Source organism: Phyllopteryx taeniolatus, chromosome 7, assembly GCF_024500385.1.
Source record: "Phyllopteryx taeniolatus isolate TA_2022b chromosome 7, UOR_Ptae_1.2, whole genome shotgun sequence".
Taxonomy (NCBI): domain Eukaryota; kingdom Metazoa; phylum Chordata; class Actinopteri; order Syngnathiformes; family Syngnathidae; genus Phyllopteryx; species Phyllopteryx taeniolatus.
In genome coordinates this window covers 13,072,945-13,093,794 of record NC_084508.1, presented here as the reverse complement: position 1 = coordinate 13,093,794, position 20,850 = coordinate 13,072,945, and the positions used below count along the sequence as shown (strand labels likewise).

The 20,850-nt window shown below is 42.0% G+C and overlaps 1 protein-coding gene across 1 annotated transcript in view; it reads left to right on the top strand.

Annotated features, from left to right (window-relative positions):
- Positions 1 to 20,194, top strand: part of fgf22 (fibroblast growth factor 22) — a 41,970-nt gene extending 21,776 nt beyond the window's left edge. Inside the window, exons 2-3 of the mRNA XM_061779344.1 lie at positions 15,082 to 15,185; positions 19,325 to 20,194. Of these exons, the coding sequence (XP_061635328.1) occupies positions 15,082 to 15,185; positions 19,325 to 19,519 (299 nt within the window). The 3' untranslated portion in view covers positions 19,520 to 20,194. The remainder of the gene's footprint in view (positions 1 to 15,081; positions 15,186 to 19,324) is intronic.
- Positions 20,195 to 20,850: the final 656 nt, after the last annotated feature.

Genomic DNA, 20,850 nt, shown 5'->3' with positions numbered 1-20,850 from the left:
ATTTGCAATTTTAGGCATTTTATCAAAAAACAAAGTTGATACACACGGTTTGCTTTCGTGGGCCACATAAAATGATTTGGCAGGCCGGCTCTGGTCCCTGGGCCTTGATTATTAATATTATTATTGTATTTTGCCATATATTTATTTAAAGGATGGATCTGCAAGGACCCTATTGAAATCTTTCTTATCCCTCAATTCCCTTTTAAGGAGATTTCACACACAAAAAAAGTACCAAATTTAGCAAATACCCATGTATTTTAGTGGTCCCAGAGGTTCCGTACACCGGAGAGTTATAAAATATCAGCATCCGCTACCAGAGCATCTAATTGACACAGAATCCGGCATGCGCATGCGACATGCAGGCAACGTTACTGCGCCACACTGTACATCCTCGAGGGAAAAGACGGCATTGTATAAAGTCATGGCCGAATGACCACACACAGTGTGTACAGTGTGATTTCCTTAGTGACGTGTTTTGCGTCTGCGAAAGCTCAAGTGTGCAAGAATAAAAGAGGCGCAAATGAGGTGCGCAAATAGTCCTGCTTCTCGTTTCCTATATGAATTTGATTTGATTAAAGCAATCATGAGCACATAGAGGGCGGCACGGTGGTAGACTGTTTAGCACATCTGCCTCACAGTTCTGAGAATCGGGGTTCAAAACCGGCCTCCCCTGTGTGGAGTTTGCATGTTCTCCCTGTGCCTGCCTGGGTTTTCTACAGGTACACCGGTTTCCTCCCACATCCTAAAAACATGCATGGTAGGTTAATTAAAGACTCTAAATTGGCCGTAGGTGTGAATGGTTGTTTGTTTCTATATTCAGGGTGTACCCTGCCTCTCGCCCAAAGATAGCTGGGACAGGCTCCAACACGCCCGCGACCCTAGTGAGATCAGCAGTATGGAAAATGGATGGATGAATGGATGAGCACATACCTGATGGACCCCTAACTGTCCAGGATTTTAGAGTCAAATTACTTCCAGGCAAATTGAGCTCCGTTTAAAGCAGGGGTGGGGAACCTACAGGCAGTTGGTCCACATACGGCCCGCCAGAACATAAATTTCTGCCCGCCATGCAATTCTAAAAACAAATGAAATCTTAAAGAAGGCTGTTATACTTCCATATGCTGTTTTTCTTGAAAGATCAAATTTCCCTGTAACTAGAGAGCGACATAGATATGGATTTTTCCACAAATTAAGACAGTTCTCAGGTGTCTTAGACCCGTTGCATACCAGGTGACGCGGCTGAAGTGGACCGTCATGAGAAAAATTACAGTTGGTGACTCACGCCCTCACAACCAAGCGATGGAACCCCGCACTATCACATATCTACTGAAGCGCTGCAATGGAAAAAAATGCCACCCTGTATCAGGTTTTGAGGCTTCCCATACACTATACTGTAATGCATTATTTTTTATTGAACCACAAAAACATGGTGCAGTTGTCAAGGAAGAAGCAGATTGCCACAAAGATTACTGAATTGCACTTCTTTTTGTATGTTGGTAGTGCCTGTAGAGAGTTTAAGATGCAAGTTTTACTGGCTGTGGTTGCTATAGAAGTGAATGTGAGTGTGATTATGTGCTGTGTTATCAGGAGACAATGCTGATAAACGCTAATCTTTGCATCCAACAACACTGCAGCTCTGCATTGCTTTTGGCTTTGACATGATAGTAGTTTCATGTAGTCCGGCTGTCACTTGCGAAAAAAGAAAAACAATAGCTCTTTGTCCACATAACTGCCAAGTCATTGTGGATGGGGATTACGGAGTGAGGGCAGTATTATTTACAACCCCAATTGTAAACGTCCAATGGGGCGTTGTGTTAAACATAAATAGAAACAGAATACAATGATTTGCAAATCATGATCAACCTATATTTAATTGAATACACTACAAAGACAAGATATTTAATGTTCAAACTGATAAACTTTATTGTTTTTAGCAAATAATCATTAACTTGCCTGCGTGGGTTTTCTCCGGGCACTCCGGTTTCCTCCCACATCCCAAAAACGTGCATTAATTGGAGACTCTAAATTGCCCGTAGGCATGACTGTGAGTGCGAAATGTTGTTTGTTCCTATGTGCCCTGCGATTGGCTGGCAACCAGTTCAGGGTGTACCCCGCCTCCTGCCCGATGACAGCTGGGATAGGCTCCAGCACGCCCGCGACCCTAGTGAGGAGAAGCGGCTCAGAAAATGGATGGATGGAACATTCAATAAACGTTTGGGAACTGAGAACACTAATTGTTGAAGCTTTATTGGTGGAATTCTTTCCCATTCTTGCTTGATGTCCACAATTTCCAAAAACAATTTGAAATGTGGACTCGTCGGACCACAGAACACTTTTCCACTTTGCATCAGTCCATCGTAGATGAGCTCGGGCCTAGAGAAGCCGGCGGCGTTTCTGGGTGTTGTTGATAAATGGCTTTTGCTTTGCATAGTAGAGTTTCAAGTTGCACTTACGGATGTAGCGCCGTACTGTATTTACTGACATTGGTTTTCTGAAGTGTTCCTGAGCCCACGTGGTGATATCCTTTACACCTTGATGTCGGTTTTTGATGCAGTGCCGCCTGAGGGATCGAAGGTCACGGGCATTCAATGTTGGTTTTCAGCCTTGCCGCTTACATGCAGTGATTTCTCCAGATTCTCTGAACTTTTTGATGATATTATGGACCGTAGATAATGAAATCCCTAAACTCCTTGCAATTGTACATTGAGGAACATTATCCTTAAACTGTTCAATTATTTTCTCACACATCTCTCGCCCCATCTTTGCTTGTGAATGACTCAGCAACTCAGGGAAGCTCCTTTTATACTCAATCATGGCACCCACCTGTTCCCAATTACCCCGTTCACCTGTGGGATGTTCCAAACAGGTGTTTGATGAGCATTCCTCAACTTTCTTTTTTTGCCACCTGTCCCAGCTTTTTTGGAACGTGTTGCAGCCATAAAATTGTAAGTTAATGATTATTTGCTAAAAACAATACATTTGATTAGTTCGAACATTAAATATCTTGTCTTTGTAGTGTATTCAATTAAATATAGGTTGAACATGATTTGCAAATCATTGTATTCTGTTTGCGGCACGGTGGCCGACTGGTTAGAGCGTCAGCCTCACAGTTCTGAGGACCCGGGTTCAATCCCCGGCCCCGCCTGTGTGGAGTTTGCATGTTCTCCCCGTGCCTGCGTGGGTTTTCTCCGGGCACTCCGGTTTCCTCCCACATTCCAAAAACATGCATGAATTGGAGACTCTAAATTGCCCGTAGGCATGACTGTGAGTGCGAATGGTTGTTTGTTCCTATGTGCCCTGCGATTGGCTGGCAACCAGTTCAGGGTGTACCCCGCCTCCTGCCCGATGACAGCTGGGATAGGCTCCAGCACGCCCGCGACCCTAGTGAGGAGAAGCGGCTCAGAAAATGGATGGATGGATGGATGGATGTATTCTGTTTTTATTTATGTTGAACACAACTTCATTAGAATTGGGGTTGTAAATTAGCCTGAAAAGCAGTACAGAAAATTGATGGATGTTATGTAATTGTAGGGCCAAGATCTGAATGGCTTGCTTAAAGACACATTCTCTGACATAGCAGCAGCTCATAATAAAGTTAATTTGTTGTTTAATTTCAAATTTGGTGGGTGGGCAGGAACTCCAGACAGCTGAATATGTCAAAGCAATCAATTAAAAAGTCACTTTGACACCCCTTGTCCAAACTGTCAAGTGTGAACAAACACGCAAATGCAGGCAGCATCAGTTTCAGGTTCTTTGGGCAGAAGTGTGTAGGATCACTCCCTTAACGGCATGCCTCACAGCTGTTGCTCGGGAATTAATAAATCATACTGACGCCGTGTGGGAGTCCATAGGTGTGAGACACGTTCAGAGGCCCAGTACAGACGGCCACGGAGTAAGTGAAGGACGGAGGAAGGGAGGGAGGTAGGCTGCTTTTCCTAGAGAGAGAGAGAAAGGAGTTAAGAAGAACGATGTGACGCTATAGGCTGACAGATGGGAGACAGGAAGGCAGGTACAGTATAAAGAGAGGGAGGAAGGGCTAGACTGACAGCTGCTCTGTCACAAAGAGTCTGTTAGGTACACTCATTGCATTCCACACGACACACACACACTCTCTCTCTCAACGTGGCGCACTCGGCCCCGTAGTGGTGCCAATTGCACCATTACAAACACATATTCACAGCATAACACCGTTTGATAGCTGCTCGTCACTGCATGTGAGTACGTACACTATCCCATTGACAAAAAGTCGCAGCCACAACCATTAGGTTTGGCAAGACTGTTCTGACATGTCATTGCAGATTACTTAAAGATATCCTGGATAGGAATACAATAGTTGTCTCTCGAGATGGTTGACTACCACATTTTCAATGATCATTTAGTAGGAAAAATGTTTATGGGGAAAAATTAGGGACTGTTTACATTTTTACTTTCATCAACACTGAAAAATGGCGAGTCCTGCTGGAATACAGTCCATAAACATGGAAGATGTGAAGCTGAAAATGCTACATTTTGCCAGTAAAAGACATTTTTATATAGTATAGAGTATAGTCAATGTATACATAGCTATACAAAAAATTGTCAGCATTTACTCAAAAGTTTTACGCCAGCTGTTACCATTCAATTGTGAGTATTTGGTGAAAAAATAATATCCATCCATCTATCCATTTTCTTCCATTTATCTGGGGCCGGATCGTGGGGGCAGCAGCTTGAGCAGGGAATCCCAGACTTACATCTCCCCAGCCACTTCATCCAGTTTCAAGTGGGGGGATCCTGAGACTTTCACAGGCCAGTTAAGTAACTGGGATGGCAACTGGTTAGCACAACGGCCTCACACTTCTGAGGACCCGGGTTCAAATCCGGCCTCACCTGTGTGGAGTTTGCATGTTCTCCCCGTGCCTGCGTGGGTTTACTCCGGGCACTCTGGTTTCCTCCCACATCCCCAAAACATGCATGGTAGGTTAATTGAAGACTCTAAATTGCCCATCGTTATGAATGGTTGTTTGTTTATCTGTGCCCTGCGATTGGCTGGCAACCAGTTCATGGTGTACCCTGCCTCTCGCCCAGAGATAGCTGGGATGGGCTTCAGTGCATCCGCGACGCTGAGGATAAGCGGGACAGAAAATGGATGGATGGTATGTTAAGCAACTGAATAATCCTGTTTGTAATCATGAGGCGCCTCATTTACTGTGACAAAAGCTGCCATGTTAGTCGGAAGACCTTGTAAACTGAATTACACGCATCTGCTCATGGAAATTGTTCCTTTTCTTGCAAGAAATTAAATAAAAATCTCTTGGTATTTTCCAGTTTTCATTACAGTAATATATAAAAATGACACAACACAGTGCACTACTTTTTTGTAGAGTATCCTCCTAAATTTTATTCAGAACACCTACCTAGAGACCCTGGATTTACTTGGACCATACTACAATATCGCCTTGTTTCCCATTTAAAATTCAATAATCAAAAGGTTGCTGTTTTAATTTACATACACTATATAGGTTCCCCACAAATGATTATTTTAAAGGGAACATTTATCGCTGAGATCAGTTTCCATATCGCAGAGCAGTGATATCACCACTGACCCACTATCATATGCCACACTGTAGACATATCAGACTCCCAGTGCATCAGACCCGACTTCATCTGTCAGCTAGCAATCAATATGAAGGCAGGGGCAACGAGAGTTATTCTTTGACATTTAAAAAGCAGCCTCAGACCAAACTAATTTGGAAGTTTTCGTAACCCAACTTCTTGCCCTGGATTTGATCAGTCAAACAGAGGGAAACTCAGAAGTGAACAATGCCACCATTGTGTTTTTACAGTATTTTGAACAGCATCAGTGGGAAATCGCTCCTTGTCTTTTTTCCGATAAATGCTGATAATGTGACATCCTTTGAACTTAACAAAATTGAGGCCATCAAGATCACATGCCAAGTGTCTTTTAAGGTTTTTTTTTTTTAATCTAAAGCAGGGTACACACATATGAACAATCGGGCCAAATTTGAGCATTTCCCCTCCCTTGAAATCAAAGTAGCAAAGACCCAATTCTCAGATGTCTCTGAAATATTATGACTGATTATCATGTGGTGTGCGGCATGTTATAAGTGATTTTTCATTCCCAATCTGCTCACAAAACAATCGAGCTGACAGTTGTAAATGTAAATCTGTTCAATATTCAGTCGTCAAGCCCTATCATCACCTCTCAGGAACCTTCTGGATATTTTGTCAGGAACATTTGCATGTCTGCCAAAACAAACACACACCACCACAAAAACTCAAAACAACACTAATATTTTTTTTCTTTGTATATATATTTTAAATATATTTTCTATCTTTGATAGTTTTGAATGACAGAATATTGACGTTTAAAAAAAATATTTCAGTTTTGATTTATTCAATACGAGGCACGGTGGACGACTGGTTAGAGAGTCTCACTCACGGTTCTGAGGACAGGGGTTCAATCCCTGGCCCCGCCTCTGTGGAGTTTGCATGTTCTCCCCGTGCCTGCGTGGGTTTTCTACAGGCACTCCGATTTCCTCCCACATCCCAAAAACATGCATGGTAGGTTAATTGACGTCTCTAAATTTCCCTTAGGTGTGAATGTGAGTGTGACTGGTTGTTTGTTTGTATGTGCCCTGCGATTGGCTGGCAACCAGTTCAGGGTGTACCCCGCCTCCTGCCCGATGATAGTTGGGATAGGCTCCAGCAAGCCCGCGACCCTAGTGAGGAGAAGCGGCTCAGAAAATGGATGGCTGGATAGATGTATAATTATTTTAGAAAGTAGCATATAGGTAGTTAATGATGAGTAAAGTTTCGGAACACATGGCAACAGCCTGGAACAAAATACAGCCAAACCGGCCAACACTTGGCATGTCTGAATATTTCCGATCACAAATGTGTATGCCGAGTAAATTAAATCAATACCCGGATGAGACCGTGGTCTAACTCGTGACAGCTAAAGACAGTCAACAAATAACATTTTTGTTCTCTGATGACAACTGCCATTTTTCCTCCACTAATCTGTTGGTATGGTCTCCTCTCAAAAAGTGTTGTCTACTCTTAAGTGACTTCACCAAATTACTTAATATTTCATCCATTTTCCAATCGTCTCAACTACCAAAATTCTAAGGTGTTTACCTATGACAACCCTCTCACCATGGAGCTGACGACACATCCGTCTGTTGCTGATTGACAGCCAGCTTGGAGTGCTGAAATGTTGCGCCCCACCGTTGTCCTATGTATTACATTGAAGAGGACCTACTGTGCATGTCAAACTTTTAACAATAGTCAATGGGTAAAGATTTTTGCACCCCCATAGCGGAAGTGCGTCACGAAATCAGACAACAGAGATGAAAGAAACTTTACTCATCATTAACTACCTATATGCTACTTTCTAAAATAAATATACATCCATCCATTTTCTGAGCCGCTTCTCCTCACTAGGGTCGCGGGCGTGCTGGAGCCTATCCCAGCTATCATCGGGCAGGAGGCGGGGTACACCCTGAACTGGTTGCCAGCCAATCGCAGGGCACATACAAACAAACAACCATTCGCACTCCCATTCACACCTACGGGCAATTAAGAGTTGTTAATTAACCTACCATGCATGTTTTTGGGATGTGGGAGGAAACCGGAGTGCCCGGAGAAAACCCACGCCGGCACGGGGAGAACTTGCAAACTCCACACAGGCGGGACCGGGGATTGAACTGTGAGGCAGACGCTCTAACCAGTTGTACACCGTGCCGCCTAAATCTACATATATTTTAAAATTATTATATCATAATATTTCATTTTCACTTTAATTTTTGTTTCATTCAAGGTGACTCTTAAGCTGAGTGGTAGGGTGGCACCCTAGCACCCTCTATTGACCAGGAACCACAAGAGTATAGGTCTTGAGCCCCCTCATGATTATAAATATACAATAAAGAAAGCGAAACTGGTCTTATCTGCTCACATGCATCACCCTGTTCTGTTGAATTACAGTTGCTAATCCAAGATCCAAAACGCGCTCATGTTCGAACAAAGTTTCTTGTAAATCATGAGAGTCCAGTCAAGGGTTAATGTGCATGTTCCCGTCCTGTGCCACCTGTGCAGGCCTCCACTGCGGCGCCTGTTCCCATGGTAATCTCTCAAGGTGTTTAAAGCAATACGGAGCCCTACCGCCTTTGTGTAGGCCGATACACACAGGCGGCCCACTTCGCCCACTACCAGACCCTCGGAGGGGGTCACGGCTGATCAAAGTTGCTGGTCACAGCCATTAGGCCCGGCGGCCCAGACCCGACATGAAAAGCTGCTATTTTGTAAAGGAGTGCAAAAGGGAAAGAGGAAAAAAAAACAACAGGGCCCTCTTCGTTTAAAACGCAAGCAAACTGTGAAATAATTGAAAAGGTGTGTCAATCAAGCACAGGCGCACAGCGGGAACTCTGAGATTCCCAGGCTCGGCTGTGGTCGAGCACTGAGCCATAGAGGGCTGCTCAAGGGGGCAACCCGAGAAATTAAAGAGCCGGCGAGGGAACAAAAAAGAAAAGTAGGAAGAAAAATGTGTGTGACTATTTTCTGCTATTCTTCCACACTTTGCGTGCTCTATTCAAAACTTAGCTTAATAAGATCTTGTCTTTACCTCTCAGGTGAGTAACAAAGACCCCCCGCTCCAACTTCCCTCCCTCCCCATCTTAAAAGCAGCACCTTCACCCTGTACTCTTTTGCACCCTCTATTCCACCCCCCACCTCAGCATAAGCAGGACAAAGGGGAAGGAACCCCATGAGAGTTTCATTTGCTTTCCTTTCTGCCTTTTTTTCCCCCTTCCAAGGTCAGAAAAGGCTTGAATGATCTGACGATGGGCTAACATCCAAGAAATGGGGGATGGAAGGAAAAGAAAGAGTTTTAAATAAAAAAAAAAAAGACTTAAAAATTCCCATAGAAGGAAAATAAATGGTGAGTCCACAGTTGACTGGACATGTATAGCGCGGGATTTGCTTGTAATGGCAGCTTGAGTTTATTGACAGTCCCAGCCAAAACATGTCAAAGGTTAAGAGATCTCCCCAATTGCAAGTGGGAAGCCAAAAGCACCTTTTTTCATGAGCTCAATGGGGCCATCAGTTGATACTTGCATAGCAGAACACGCTGAAGAAGGGCCCTTCACCCTCCAATGCCACTAAAGAGCAAACATCTAATTGGACTCCAGTGTTTCTTCTTTTGATATCATTTAAAAGACTTGCATTTGTGCCGTTAGCTTGTGGACTCTTAGGAAGAAAAATGCCATAAGCCGTAAACCGCAACCTCGAGGACACTTCTCTCTTACTTATACCCTTTCATAAGGTACTAATCATGTTTTTAGGGTTATAATTACCCTCATACCACACTTCAAAAACAGGATTAATAGAAGATTAAGGAAGAGGCGGCTCCATAGAGATGTATAATAAACACAATAGTCCAATTTAGATTAAGTCGTCTGTTGGCTGTCCAGCAGAACGCTACTTTAGAAAAAACATGTATGTAAAAAGTTTGAGATTTTTAATATGTCTGCAGAACACGTGACGGTTGTATTTAGATCATATTCAGCTGTTATGTTTGTTAACAGTACTTGAGATGTCAACATGGACCAACATAGGTACTTTGTTTACAATTCTGACAACGCTATGATTTCCCCATGGATTTAATGTAACTCAAAAAGCCAAAGTGACTATTACTGGAACCTGTTTTTTTCCAGTGAACAGCTTTTATGGTACATGTTGCAAAGTTGGACACTTTTGAAAGGCATTAATGAGAAATTTCTGCATAGAGAAATAATACAATGGAGCACCCCTATTTGCATTGGCAAAATTCGTCTGTCTGCTGCTATTCAGAGAAAAGTTGCCTACTTGCGATTCTCTGTAATGTGTTGCTGCAACAAAAATGCATCCCTGAAACTCCCTTGGTAGATTAAAAAGGTCTGCACCTTACCGTCAGCAGTATTACTCCATCACCTGCATGGCTGTCTGCACAAACTCGCTAGCTGAGCGAAATGGCTGAGTCTGTTTTTTAGTAGTCTATAGTTATAGTCTTGAGCTTAGCAACGCGGTGGTTTTGCTGTTATTTTTAAGTCATTATTTCAGTGTAAAGAAATTATACTGGGTGATTTTAACTCTTTTGAATATCTCTGTTTTTTAGTTAAAGGTGATCCAAAGATTATTGTTTTAATAATTTATCGGCCTCCAAGATACAATAGAAAATTTATGGAGGACTTTTCAGAACTGCTGTCAGTTATTTGTACTGACTAAAACTATTTTGTCATAACAGGAGACTTTAACATTCAAGTTGCGAATAACATGGGGAAAAAATCTAAAGAACTCTCTGCTATACTAGACACATTTGACCTCTCTCAACATATTAAGAGTCCAACCCACACTCAAGGTCACATCTTAAACCTGGTCATCTCTAAGGATGTGATGAATTCTATCAATTGACATTAATGATATGGCTATTTCTGACCATTTTTGTGTATTCTTTGAATTACAGATTCTTCCAAAAGTTCAGACAACCTCTGTCTATTAAGAAAAGGTACATAAATGAGAGTACCGCCACTAAGTTTATGAAGACCATTGCTGTGCCACAAACTGTGAATGCTGAGACAGTTGATGAACTTTTGGATAATTTCACCTGTAAAATCTCAAATGTCATGAATGCTGTCGCTCCTATTAAAACTAAGACAATCTTGAGGCGACCTAGAACACCGTGGAGGAGCACAATGATGCAGAATTACTGGTGGAGGTAGTCTACAACCCTGTATTTCTATTCAATTTCTATTTTGGCGATGTGTTTTTAGGTAAACTGTACTTTAGAGTTAGTTTACTTTGACTCACTGACTTATACAATGCATATTTTTATTGACATTTTAGTCATGTGTTCAACCGGTTTAATATAAAGGAGGAAATATAAAAGGTCTTGCAAATTAAAGATTATGACAAACATGCTTCCAACACTCCTACTGTGCTAGGACGTCCAAGCAGCAATTACTGCTGGCAGCACTTTCAGGCACCAGCGGTTTTCATTGGCCTGGACTAATCCCCCATAAATCCTTGCAGCGCTCCAATCGCCAGTCGGGCCTCGGCTAATTGCTTACGAGTCGCTCGCACGCTCCAGGTGCCGCCAGAGCACACCCCGGTGTTTGTAAACACAGCTCATAAAGCAAAAAAAAGAAAAAGAAAAGATGAGTGCTGCCATTAAAGTGTTAAGTGAGAGGATCAGAGGCAGCGGAGGAATGATGGGGGTGCAGCTGGACGCCTACCTGGACGAACTAATGGGGCATTCCCTGGTCTGATGCAGCTGGAGCTAGCAGAGACCAAAGACACTCAACAGGAACTCAATGTGTTTGTTTACGTTGTCTTTTTGCTTTGGACTCTTTGTACTTGGTGGTGTCTGCTGGATGAGCTCACCAGGCAGACATGAAACGCTAAAAACGAAACGGGTGAACATTCGCCGTGATGGGAGAAGCAGATTATTTTCTTGTAATACTACTTTATCCTTTGAACATTCTTTCCAGACTTTATGGTAGTAAAATACAGACCTTTTACCCATAATATTAAGAACATTCTAACTTTATTTTTTATCTTGTAATATTACTACAGCGTTCCCTCGCCACTTCGCGCTTCACGTTTTGCGGCTTCAGTGCTTCGCGGGTTTTTCCAAAATATTCATAAAAAAAATAATACAGCCATATTGGCAGGCATATTCCGGAAAGACGCATTGTTTCATGTTGATGTGCGCGAGAGAAGGTTTCCCTCCATGCCAAACAAAGAGATGAGTTGACTCAGAGGCTTTGTACATGCCTGTACTGTACGGGCACTCATACAAGGCGCGTGATTGGTTCCCGGCGCGACATCGACCAATGAGAGCACGAGTGGATTTATCCCGTGAGCTGATTGACTGCGCATCATCGCAGTCTCACCCAGCATCTTCCCTTGCTGTGTCTCGCCAGTCTTGTCCACGCTGTTGTGTTCGCAATAACTTATTTTGTTTAAGCGATCATTTTTTGGATTAGTTAAGCAAGCCCGTACAATCCCACCAAAGCGCTGTGCCCCTGCGAAAGCTTTCTCCGGGGCGCCCAAGAGGAAGAAGAAGACGATGACCATCAGCGAAAAAGTGAAACTTTTAGATTTGATTAAAGAGGGCAGAGGTTATGCATCTGTGGCACGCCATTATGGCGTGAATTAATCTACAGTGCGGTACATCAAGAAAGAGGAAGCAAACATCCGCAAAATTGCTTCAATAAGGAAGCGAAACGTGTGGTAACGCCGTGTAATAAGAGACAGGGTTATGTCCTTGTACAGGGGAATTTTGAAGCAAAAGAAAAAACAAAGACAACAACTACCCATCACCATGTTTTTCTCCAAGGTAAAACCCCATCAGCGCCTCCAGCAGAAGAGTCTCCAAGTGAACCTAAAGCCTCTACGAGTCAAGTGAGAGCCTCTCCTCCGCCACCAACGCAAGCCTCTTCGCCTCTCTCAGAAGGCAATGTTGATGAATGTTAATTACTGTTTAAGGTTTTATAATTAAAGATTTAAGTAAATACGTGTACTGTTCAAATATAACTCAAATATGTAAAATATAAATACTGTTTACATATTTTAAACATTCTGGTATCCACATACACATATACGAAAATTCCTAGGGGGGAGGGCAAATCCTACTTTGCTGTTTTTCACCTTTCGCGGGGGGTTCTGGTCCCCATTAACCGCGCAAAATGAGGGAACACTGTACTTTATTCTCCTAAAATGACCGTTTTGCTCGTAATATGCCATCTTTATTAGTCTCTTAGTCTAAGTCTTACAAATTTGACACACCTCAGAGAAGACAAGCATGCCAAATTTGAATGATTAAAAAAAATGGCCCGAATACAAATTGAGACTTCAAAATTGTGAAAAAAAACCCCAAGCCATTCTCTCTACTCCTGAATGCAGTGGGCGTGCCCGCTGAATGCAATGAAACCACGCCCCACTCACTGTCAACTGTCAACAACACATATCACTTCTACGACCTGGAAAAACAGATGCTATTTCGTCTAGCCAGTTCCTCATGCCTACACTACGTTTGAGCCGTGAAAAGGTAGCCGCTTAAAGCCTCCGGTGGCTGGAATACAGTATGTCCCACCAGGTGGTCGCGGGGCTTTTTCATGCCACGACAACGAGGTGTTCCAAAGTGTCTACCAGCCAACCCTCACCCCAGCATATAGCCCCTGTCCACATGCTGGCTGACAAGTCAGAAAACGTTTTCCTCCCCCTCGCTCTTCTGCTTTCTCTCTGTGATGTGCGCACACTCGCGACCAACAACAAGGCGCTCTAAAGTGGCCACACCAGTGGACTATCTGAAGGGATGATGCATTTTCGGGGTGTGGTCATAGCTAGCTAACTACATGTCACAAAGGCGTCGGATAACCACTAATGCGAACAAATGCGCTCAAGTGCTTATATAGTGGGGGAGGGGCGACTTATGGTGGTGCGAGACTGGGTCCTGTTTTAGACATGCTAAAAACCTGAAATTTTGAAAAACAGTGTAACGCTGTATCTCCATGATGATTATATTACTGTTAAAACACAAACAAACTAAGACTTGTCCTTTTCGTTCATTTCTTACTGGAAAGAAGAAAAAGTTTACAGAGCAAATGCACTGAGACTAGTATACAAGGTCTTCTGACTAACATGACAACTACTGTCACACTTGCTGTCACACTAAACAGGAGTCGCCTTGTGGTTACAAACTTACAGTATACGATAACTGTTTAGTTACTTGGAACACAAGTCACTGATGGCTCATTCGTACTCAGTGGCGGAATGAATGTGAGCGTGAAAGGTTGTCTGTCTCTGCCCTGTGATTGACTGGTGACCAGTCCAGAGTGTAGTCAGCCTTTTGCCCCAAGTCATCTGGGATAAAATGGATGGGTGGACACTTGGAACAGAGCGCTCAACAATCACTTTGCCAGCCAGTTGTGCCACATGCTGCTTCACCAAGTCTAAAGACAAAGTCTTTATCACATGTAGCAGCCTGTTCTAGTATATTTCCATTTCAGGTGTAGACTGAATTTTTTTTTCTATCACAGTTAAAGTCACTTACATGGATTTTGCCACTTTTTAAATCTTTCTTTATATATATATATATATATATATATATATATATATATATATACTGTAGTAAAGACCTGTGGCATGTGTTTTTCACAGCAGGTCAGTTTTATTTATTGAGACAGCTCCCAAATGTTTCTCTGTTTTGTGGTCATGCAAAAGCAGCTGTTATTTCTTTTTCTTTTTACAACTCCTTAATTTCCTTGCAGCAGCTTTTGGAGGAACGTCTGTCTAACTTCTCCTGCAGTCTTTACTTACAGATTATTTAGCAGTGATCGACCTTTAAGTGACACAATTTCATCTTTTTATTGCTTGTTATTTTCTTCATTTTTTTGGAGTCTGAAAGCTTTCATCACACGTGAGCAGCCATATCCGGGTGCTCTTGTGCTCAAATAAAGTTGGGAAAAGCAGTCATCAAAAGAAACATCTTTTCATGCAGTAATAAGCTCCTATTCAGGTTAAAGCCTTCGGGTCATACCCTCAATGTTTGTGACGATCGTTGTTCGCCTTTTTTATTTATTTATTTTGCGTGCAGACAAAAGCCAGATCAAGCGTGATCCACATGGGACTCGTTTGCAAGCCGGTGCCCAGAGGAAACAATTAGCCTGCAAACCTGCCAGTTTATTCTCGGTGTGAGCAGGAGCACTCGTGAGGTTGAACCAGACGCAGGTTTTTTTTTTTTTGTGGCCGTCTGTAAGCAACTGTGGCCATCGTCGGAATGCGGCATCCCACCTGCAGTCACGAGGCTTTTAACAGCCCCCCAACCCTGCAAACAATTCCGTAAGAATCACCTCGGTTGAGCAATATGATCTAATTCAACGTGTGTTGTATAAAAGCTTTGTGTCTGTGTGTGCTCTCTCTCTTGTATTGGCCAAAGAGCATCTGGCATCCCATTGATTGAGCAGCGGCTTTTGATGAGGATCACACACACTCCAAAAAAAAAAAAAGCTAACTGCGACTCTTGTTCTCTCTTTTATTTTCCAGGTCTGATGGAAATCCGATCTGTCAGTGTGGGAGTTGTTGCCATCAAGTCTGTCAGCACCGGGCTGTACTTAGCCATGTCCAAGAAAGGCACGCTCTTCGGATCGGTGCGTATACAACCGGCCAACCTTTAGAGTAGGAGATAAATCTCGGGAGACATCCGAAATTTGTCTTAACCAGGGTATTCGCGCATTGTCGGATTTTCCAAAATGAAGGCTTTAATTATGTTTAAAAATTATACTTAATCCTTAAATCTGCCATTTGAATTATTTAAAAAAGTCACAGACACAATAATCAACACTGATTTAAACATTTTGGATTGGAAAAAAAGGAGACATTTATTGGAGGTGCGGTGCTTATTTTTTTTAAATGAAAGATGCAATTACTGTCTACTTCAGCGTAGGTATGAGGAAATATGCTATTGCATAAAATGCTGCATATTTAGTTTTTCATTTGGGCAAAGAACAATGTTTATTTGGGGTGCGTCTTTTATTTATTCAAGTGGAGCACCGCTGCTGGCCGTCTTGCTTTTCTAGCAAAGAGCACGTTTGTATTAAACTAGCCCATCCTTTCACCTTACTCCTCTTTATGCTAGTTAAGCACGTAAATTGATAGATTGACTGGATTGAACTTTATTACGAAGTAAAGGAACAGCTTGCTGCACTGAGTCAAAGCCATTAGTGGTCAAATTTAGCGAAGGACAGGTCATAAATTTGATCAAACTCGCCTTAAAAAAGGTTTTACATTTTATTATCCAAAATAAAGGCCTTAAATCCTAAAAAATTAAACTTGAGCCTTACATCCCCCGTTCAAAGGTCTTAAAAAGGCCACAGACTCAATAAACCACACTGCTAAGTTTTCTTTGGAAGCTTTTCTTGAGAATTTGAAAAATTTCGAATTAGTCTGCACTCACTATAAAAAAATAAAAAGGAGGAGTCTATTTGGGGTGCTGTGTTTCTTTTTTAAAGTGAACGACGTAAGCGGAGCCCACAATTTGAGGAAATATGGTGTACCATCAAAATGTTGCACATTTTATTTTTATGAAGGAAAGAAGGAGGTGTCTATTTGGGGTTTGGCGTTTAGTTTTACAAGTAGATAATGCAACTGCCATCTATTTGAGGGAGTCATGAAAATAATATGGTATAGGAAATATGCTCTACTATAAAAATGTTGCATATTGTTGGGTTTGCCGTTCACAAATTCAAGTGGACAAAGGCACCTAGCAGAAGCCACTATTTGAGGAAGTATATCCTTGTATTTCTCTCAAAGAATACAAAACCTCTCACTGTATTAAAATAGCCTTTTTCACTCTCTCACCTGTTTATGCTAGTTATGCAAGTTAACACTCGCACAGTAGATCACTGGATATTTTATCAGGTAATGAAAGAGCATCTAGTTCAGCTGAGTGAGAGCTGTTAGTGGTCACGTTTAGCGAAGGACAGGTCCTAAATTCCATCAAAGTAGCCTTATAAAAAGGTCTTAAATTGTATTACCCAAAATCCTTAAAAATGAAACTTGATCCTTAAATCCACCATTCAAGGTCTTAAAAAGGCCACAGACTTGATAAAGAACATTGGTAAGTTTTCTTTGGAAATCTTTTCTAAAGAAGTAGACACATTTGTATTTAGTCTGAACTCACTATTTTGAACAGGACAAAAGAAGGCATCTATGCGGGTTGTGGCATTTATATTTTCAAGTGGACGACGCAACCCGCGTCTTATTGAGCAGAGGCCAGGATGTGAGGTCCTCTGTAAAAATTGTTCACATTCTATTTTTCACAAATGGAAAGTTTATTTGGGATGTGGTGTTTACTTATTGTACAAGTGGACAAAGGGGATATATATATATATATATATATATATATATATTGAGGGTCCGGCTGCTGCAGCATTTATACATGCAAGTGAACGACACAACCAGCTATTCATTTAGGAATGGCGTCTATTAGAGGAAAAAAACCTTTAAAAATCTATTGTTGTATTAAAAGATATGAAAATGGAGCAATAGGTACCATCATAAGCACGGTGCACGACTGGTTAGCACATCTGCCTCACAGTTCTGGGGACCGGGCAAATCCCGGCCCCGCCTGTGTGGAATTTGCATGTTCTCCCCGTGCCTGCGTGGGTTTCTCCAGGCACTCCGGTTTCCTCCCACATCCCAAAAACATGCATGGTAGATTGATTGAAGACTCTAAATTGCCCTTAGGTGTGAATGTGTGCTCAAATGGTTATTTGTTTATATGTGCCCTGCGATTGGCTGGCGACCAGTTCAGGGTGTAGCCCGCCTCTCGCCCGAAGATAGCTGGGATGGGCTCCAGCGCGCCCACGAGCCCTGTGAGGATAAAGCGGTGCCGAAAATGGATGGATGGACCATCGCAGAAAGGCACATGACCACAAAGAGCCAATCATTAGAAGAAGGAAGTGATATGGCAAAAAAAATAAATCTCAGCTTTTGCGACAATTTTTCAAATGTAACTAAAATTTGTAAACATGGAAATTTCCCAAAACAACTGCAATTTACTTACACATTTTCTCCCAGTAATGTAATGGATTAATTACAGTTACATAAATGATGTAATTAAATTACATAATATCGTTGCATGTAATTCGTTACTCCCCGACACTGCTGGTATGGTAGACTCACTAAACACATATGATCCAATACAATGTGTTATTATTATGGCTGGAATAAGTTTTTACATTCTTGTAAAAATTACCCAATCAAAAGAACAGCTTAGTGATTTAGTGAAGGAGAGCTCTTAAATTTGATCACAGAGGTCTTACAAATGTCTTCAATGTGTCTTGGCTAAACCTGCAGCTCCCCTGTTAACTTCACCATGAGGTCACCGTGTTCCTGTTCATTACGGCTGCAACACCTGGGCTACAGCACCTTGTCTAACTGTCAAAATACATAGCAGACACAAAAAAGCCAAGCAATGACAAAGAGCCACCTGGTTCTTTTAAAAGTCTTTGCGTGCCATCCCTCTTTTTTCTTTATTGTGTGCACTGCACATCAAGCTTTTAAATGTATTCCCGCCTCTTTGTTTAAGATCAGGCCTGAGGTGTGCGGTCTACCTCCGCGAAAAACGAGACACGCAATCAGTCAGCAGCCGAGCGATAAGGATCACCTTCAATCTGCTACAAAGCGAAGCCGCAATAACATCCCGCCGCGCTTGTAGCATTCGCATGTTATCAACACAGAGCGCCGCATATAGAAAAGAAGGTAGAATGTTGTACTATCTGATAAGGAGTGCTAAGCACCCATGGAAGAGTGGCTATGCTTTGCTTGCATTGGCTTCACACATCTGTTCATCTTCACGCAAAACTGACTAACTGCCACGTCAGGTCAACCCTTGTTTAGTTTCCTAATTCAATCGATGTAGATTTCTGCACCGAAATACAAAACTGGCAAAACACCTCAAGTGTCCTCACTTTCAAAAAAGTTATGGAGTTCTTAACGTTTTTTACCCCTTAACTGGGAGAAATTTCAGAAAATTGGGACCCCCTCATAATGCTAATGATTATTAAACATCATTTCCATGTGTACCCCTAAATTCCACAGGGGGAAAAAAGCTGCCTACTTTACAAAAATAAGTTGTTAAATTACAAAATTTGTTGGGCTAATTCGTCGGGTTAAGATCATAATCTTATGAGAATAAAGTCGTATTTTTCAAAGATAAAGTAAAAATGTAATATTATGATATTAAAATCAATGTTTAATGAGGGAAGAAATTCATATTTTAACAAGTGATTTTCAAAATTGTTTCTGGAAATGACAAAAAAAGTTGACTATTTTCTCAACAACAACAAAAAAGACGTATATGGGATGATACATCACAATAATATTAGGACTTTTAGGTTTAATTAATTAATTAATTAATTGAAAAATGGGTTCATTGACACAAATCTTTAGGGGCTCCTCATTTTACAACTAAGTTCTGTTCCTACCACCCTGACCTAACCCTAAAGTGTACATAAATCAGACCGAACCATCTACATAATTACAGTCAGTATGGCGGTAACTGAGCGTGCATTTTTGTTCCGTGTCACAAGGTTCTTACACCACTGCGCAAACTAGTTCATTGTGCATCATTTGTAACATTGAAATATTGTTCTTCAAATGTGACCCAGCTGCTAATTTACTAAATGGAATTCTTCCATTGCACCTGACAAATACAGACATTAGCATCGAGTTACAACATAAGCATTAAATGTTGCTGCTAATGTCTCCTCTGTCGTCCTTGCAGATCAAGTACAACCCAAGCTGCAAGTTCAAGGAGCGCATCGAGGAGAACGGCTACAACACGTACGCCTCACTACGCTGGAAGCACGGCGGCAGGCAGATGTTTGTCTCGCTGAACGGGCGGGGGAAGCCACGGCGAGGCCACAAGGCCAGGAGACGACACCCGTCCACTCACTTCCTGCCCATGCTGCCCTCCTAGCTCGCTTGGCACTGGAAGCGGCGACCCGGATGTCTTCATCACCCACCTTCGTTCACCCATGTGTCACATATATGTACATTTGATCAGATTTGTGACATTTATTTGTTGAGCTAGTTTGTGCTTTTAAGTTATTTTCCCCATGTTGAAAAGACTGACAGTAGAGTGGTACTATCCTCAGGCGTGTGTGTGTGTGCGTGTGTGTGTGCGTGCGTGTGCATGTGTGTGTGTGAAATGTGTATGTGTGTGTGAGAGAGTCAACAGGATTTCCCATTGTTGAACAGAAAAGCCTGGTTTTCCTTCAACTCAATACGAAGTATCTCAGCCAACAAAAATCATTACAAAGAAGTGTCACCGCTGCCTTGGATACTGGACTACTTAAGAGACCTCAAACCCAAAAAGAATTTTGACAAATAGATGGACAAGTAGCAGATTTTAGATAAGCTGTATGTTGTGTGCATTCAACTTTCAAGTGTTGTCACTGTGGCTCTAATGCTTCACTTGGTTAAGCATTCACTTGGTAATGTAAAGTCAACTAACATCCGTTTCCACATTTGCCGTTGCCTGCATTACATAGAGGCTGTAGGTGCACTCGATGTGACGTAGCAGCAACAGTTCAGATCATTCATTTTGTACACTAAATAAATGGTTCTTGCTAACTTTTTTCTCCACAACAAGCCTAATAAAACATTTAATATATTCAAGCTAGTTTGTAGTCTTTAACTGCGTTATTATCGAGTCATGTTGAGCTCATTTAGAATGCTACAGTGAAACCATCAAGGTCGAACGGAATCTATTCTGGTCACACTGGTCGACCTCTGATTTCAAACCCTTTTTTTTAATTGAAATACAGAGGGTCCTTGGTTTACAATGGTGCCAATATACTGTATGTGGTTTCTATGTGTAGGTTAGTGATAGCCCACGGCATGATCCGACGAGTACATATTCGGGTTATGGAACTCGTGACAACAAACATACAATTGTTGACAGTTACTTGAAAGAGGGTATAAGAATAACACTGGCTGGTGAGCCCCATGCTGCTTCACCAAGTCTTAAGACTCTGTCAATCAATAAACTGACATCAATGTGTCTACAGCAGCTCCACCCTACCACTATGGTTGAAACCCCAAGAGAAGGATGATGGTATTCTTTAGTACTAGGTTCACTTAAAACTTAAAACAATCTATTCCGGTAGCATTGGTCAATGTCCAATTTCGGCCTTATTTTTCATTGGTAAAACAGAGGGTCCTTGGTTTACAACTGTTCTGTAATATACAGTTTTGAGGTTATGAACAGCCTGCAATGAACTTCATTAATGCATTCCAAATATGTAA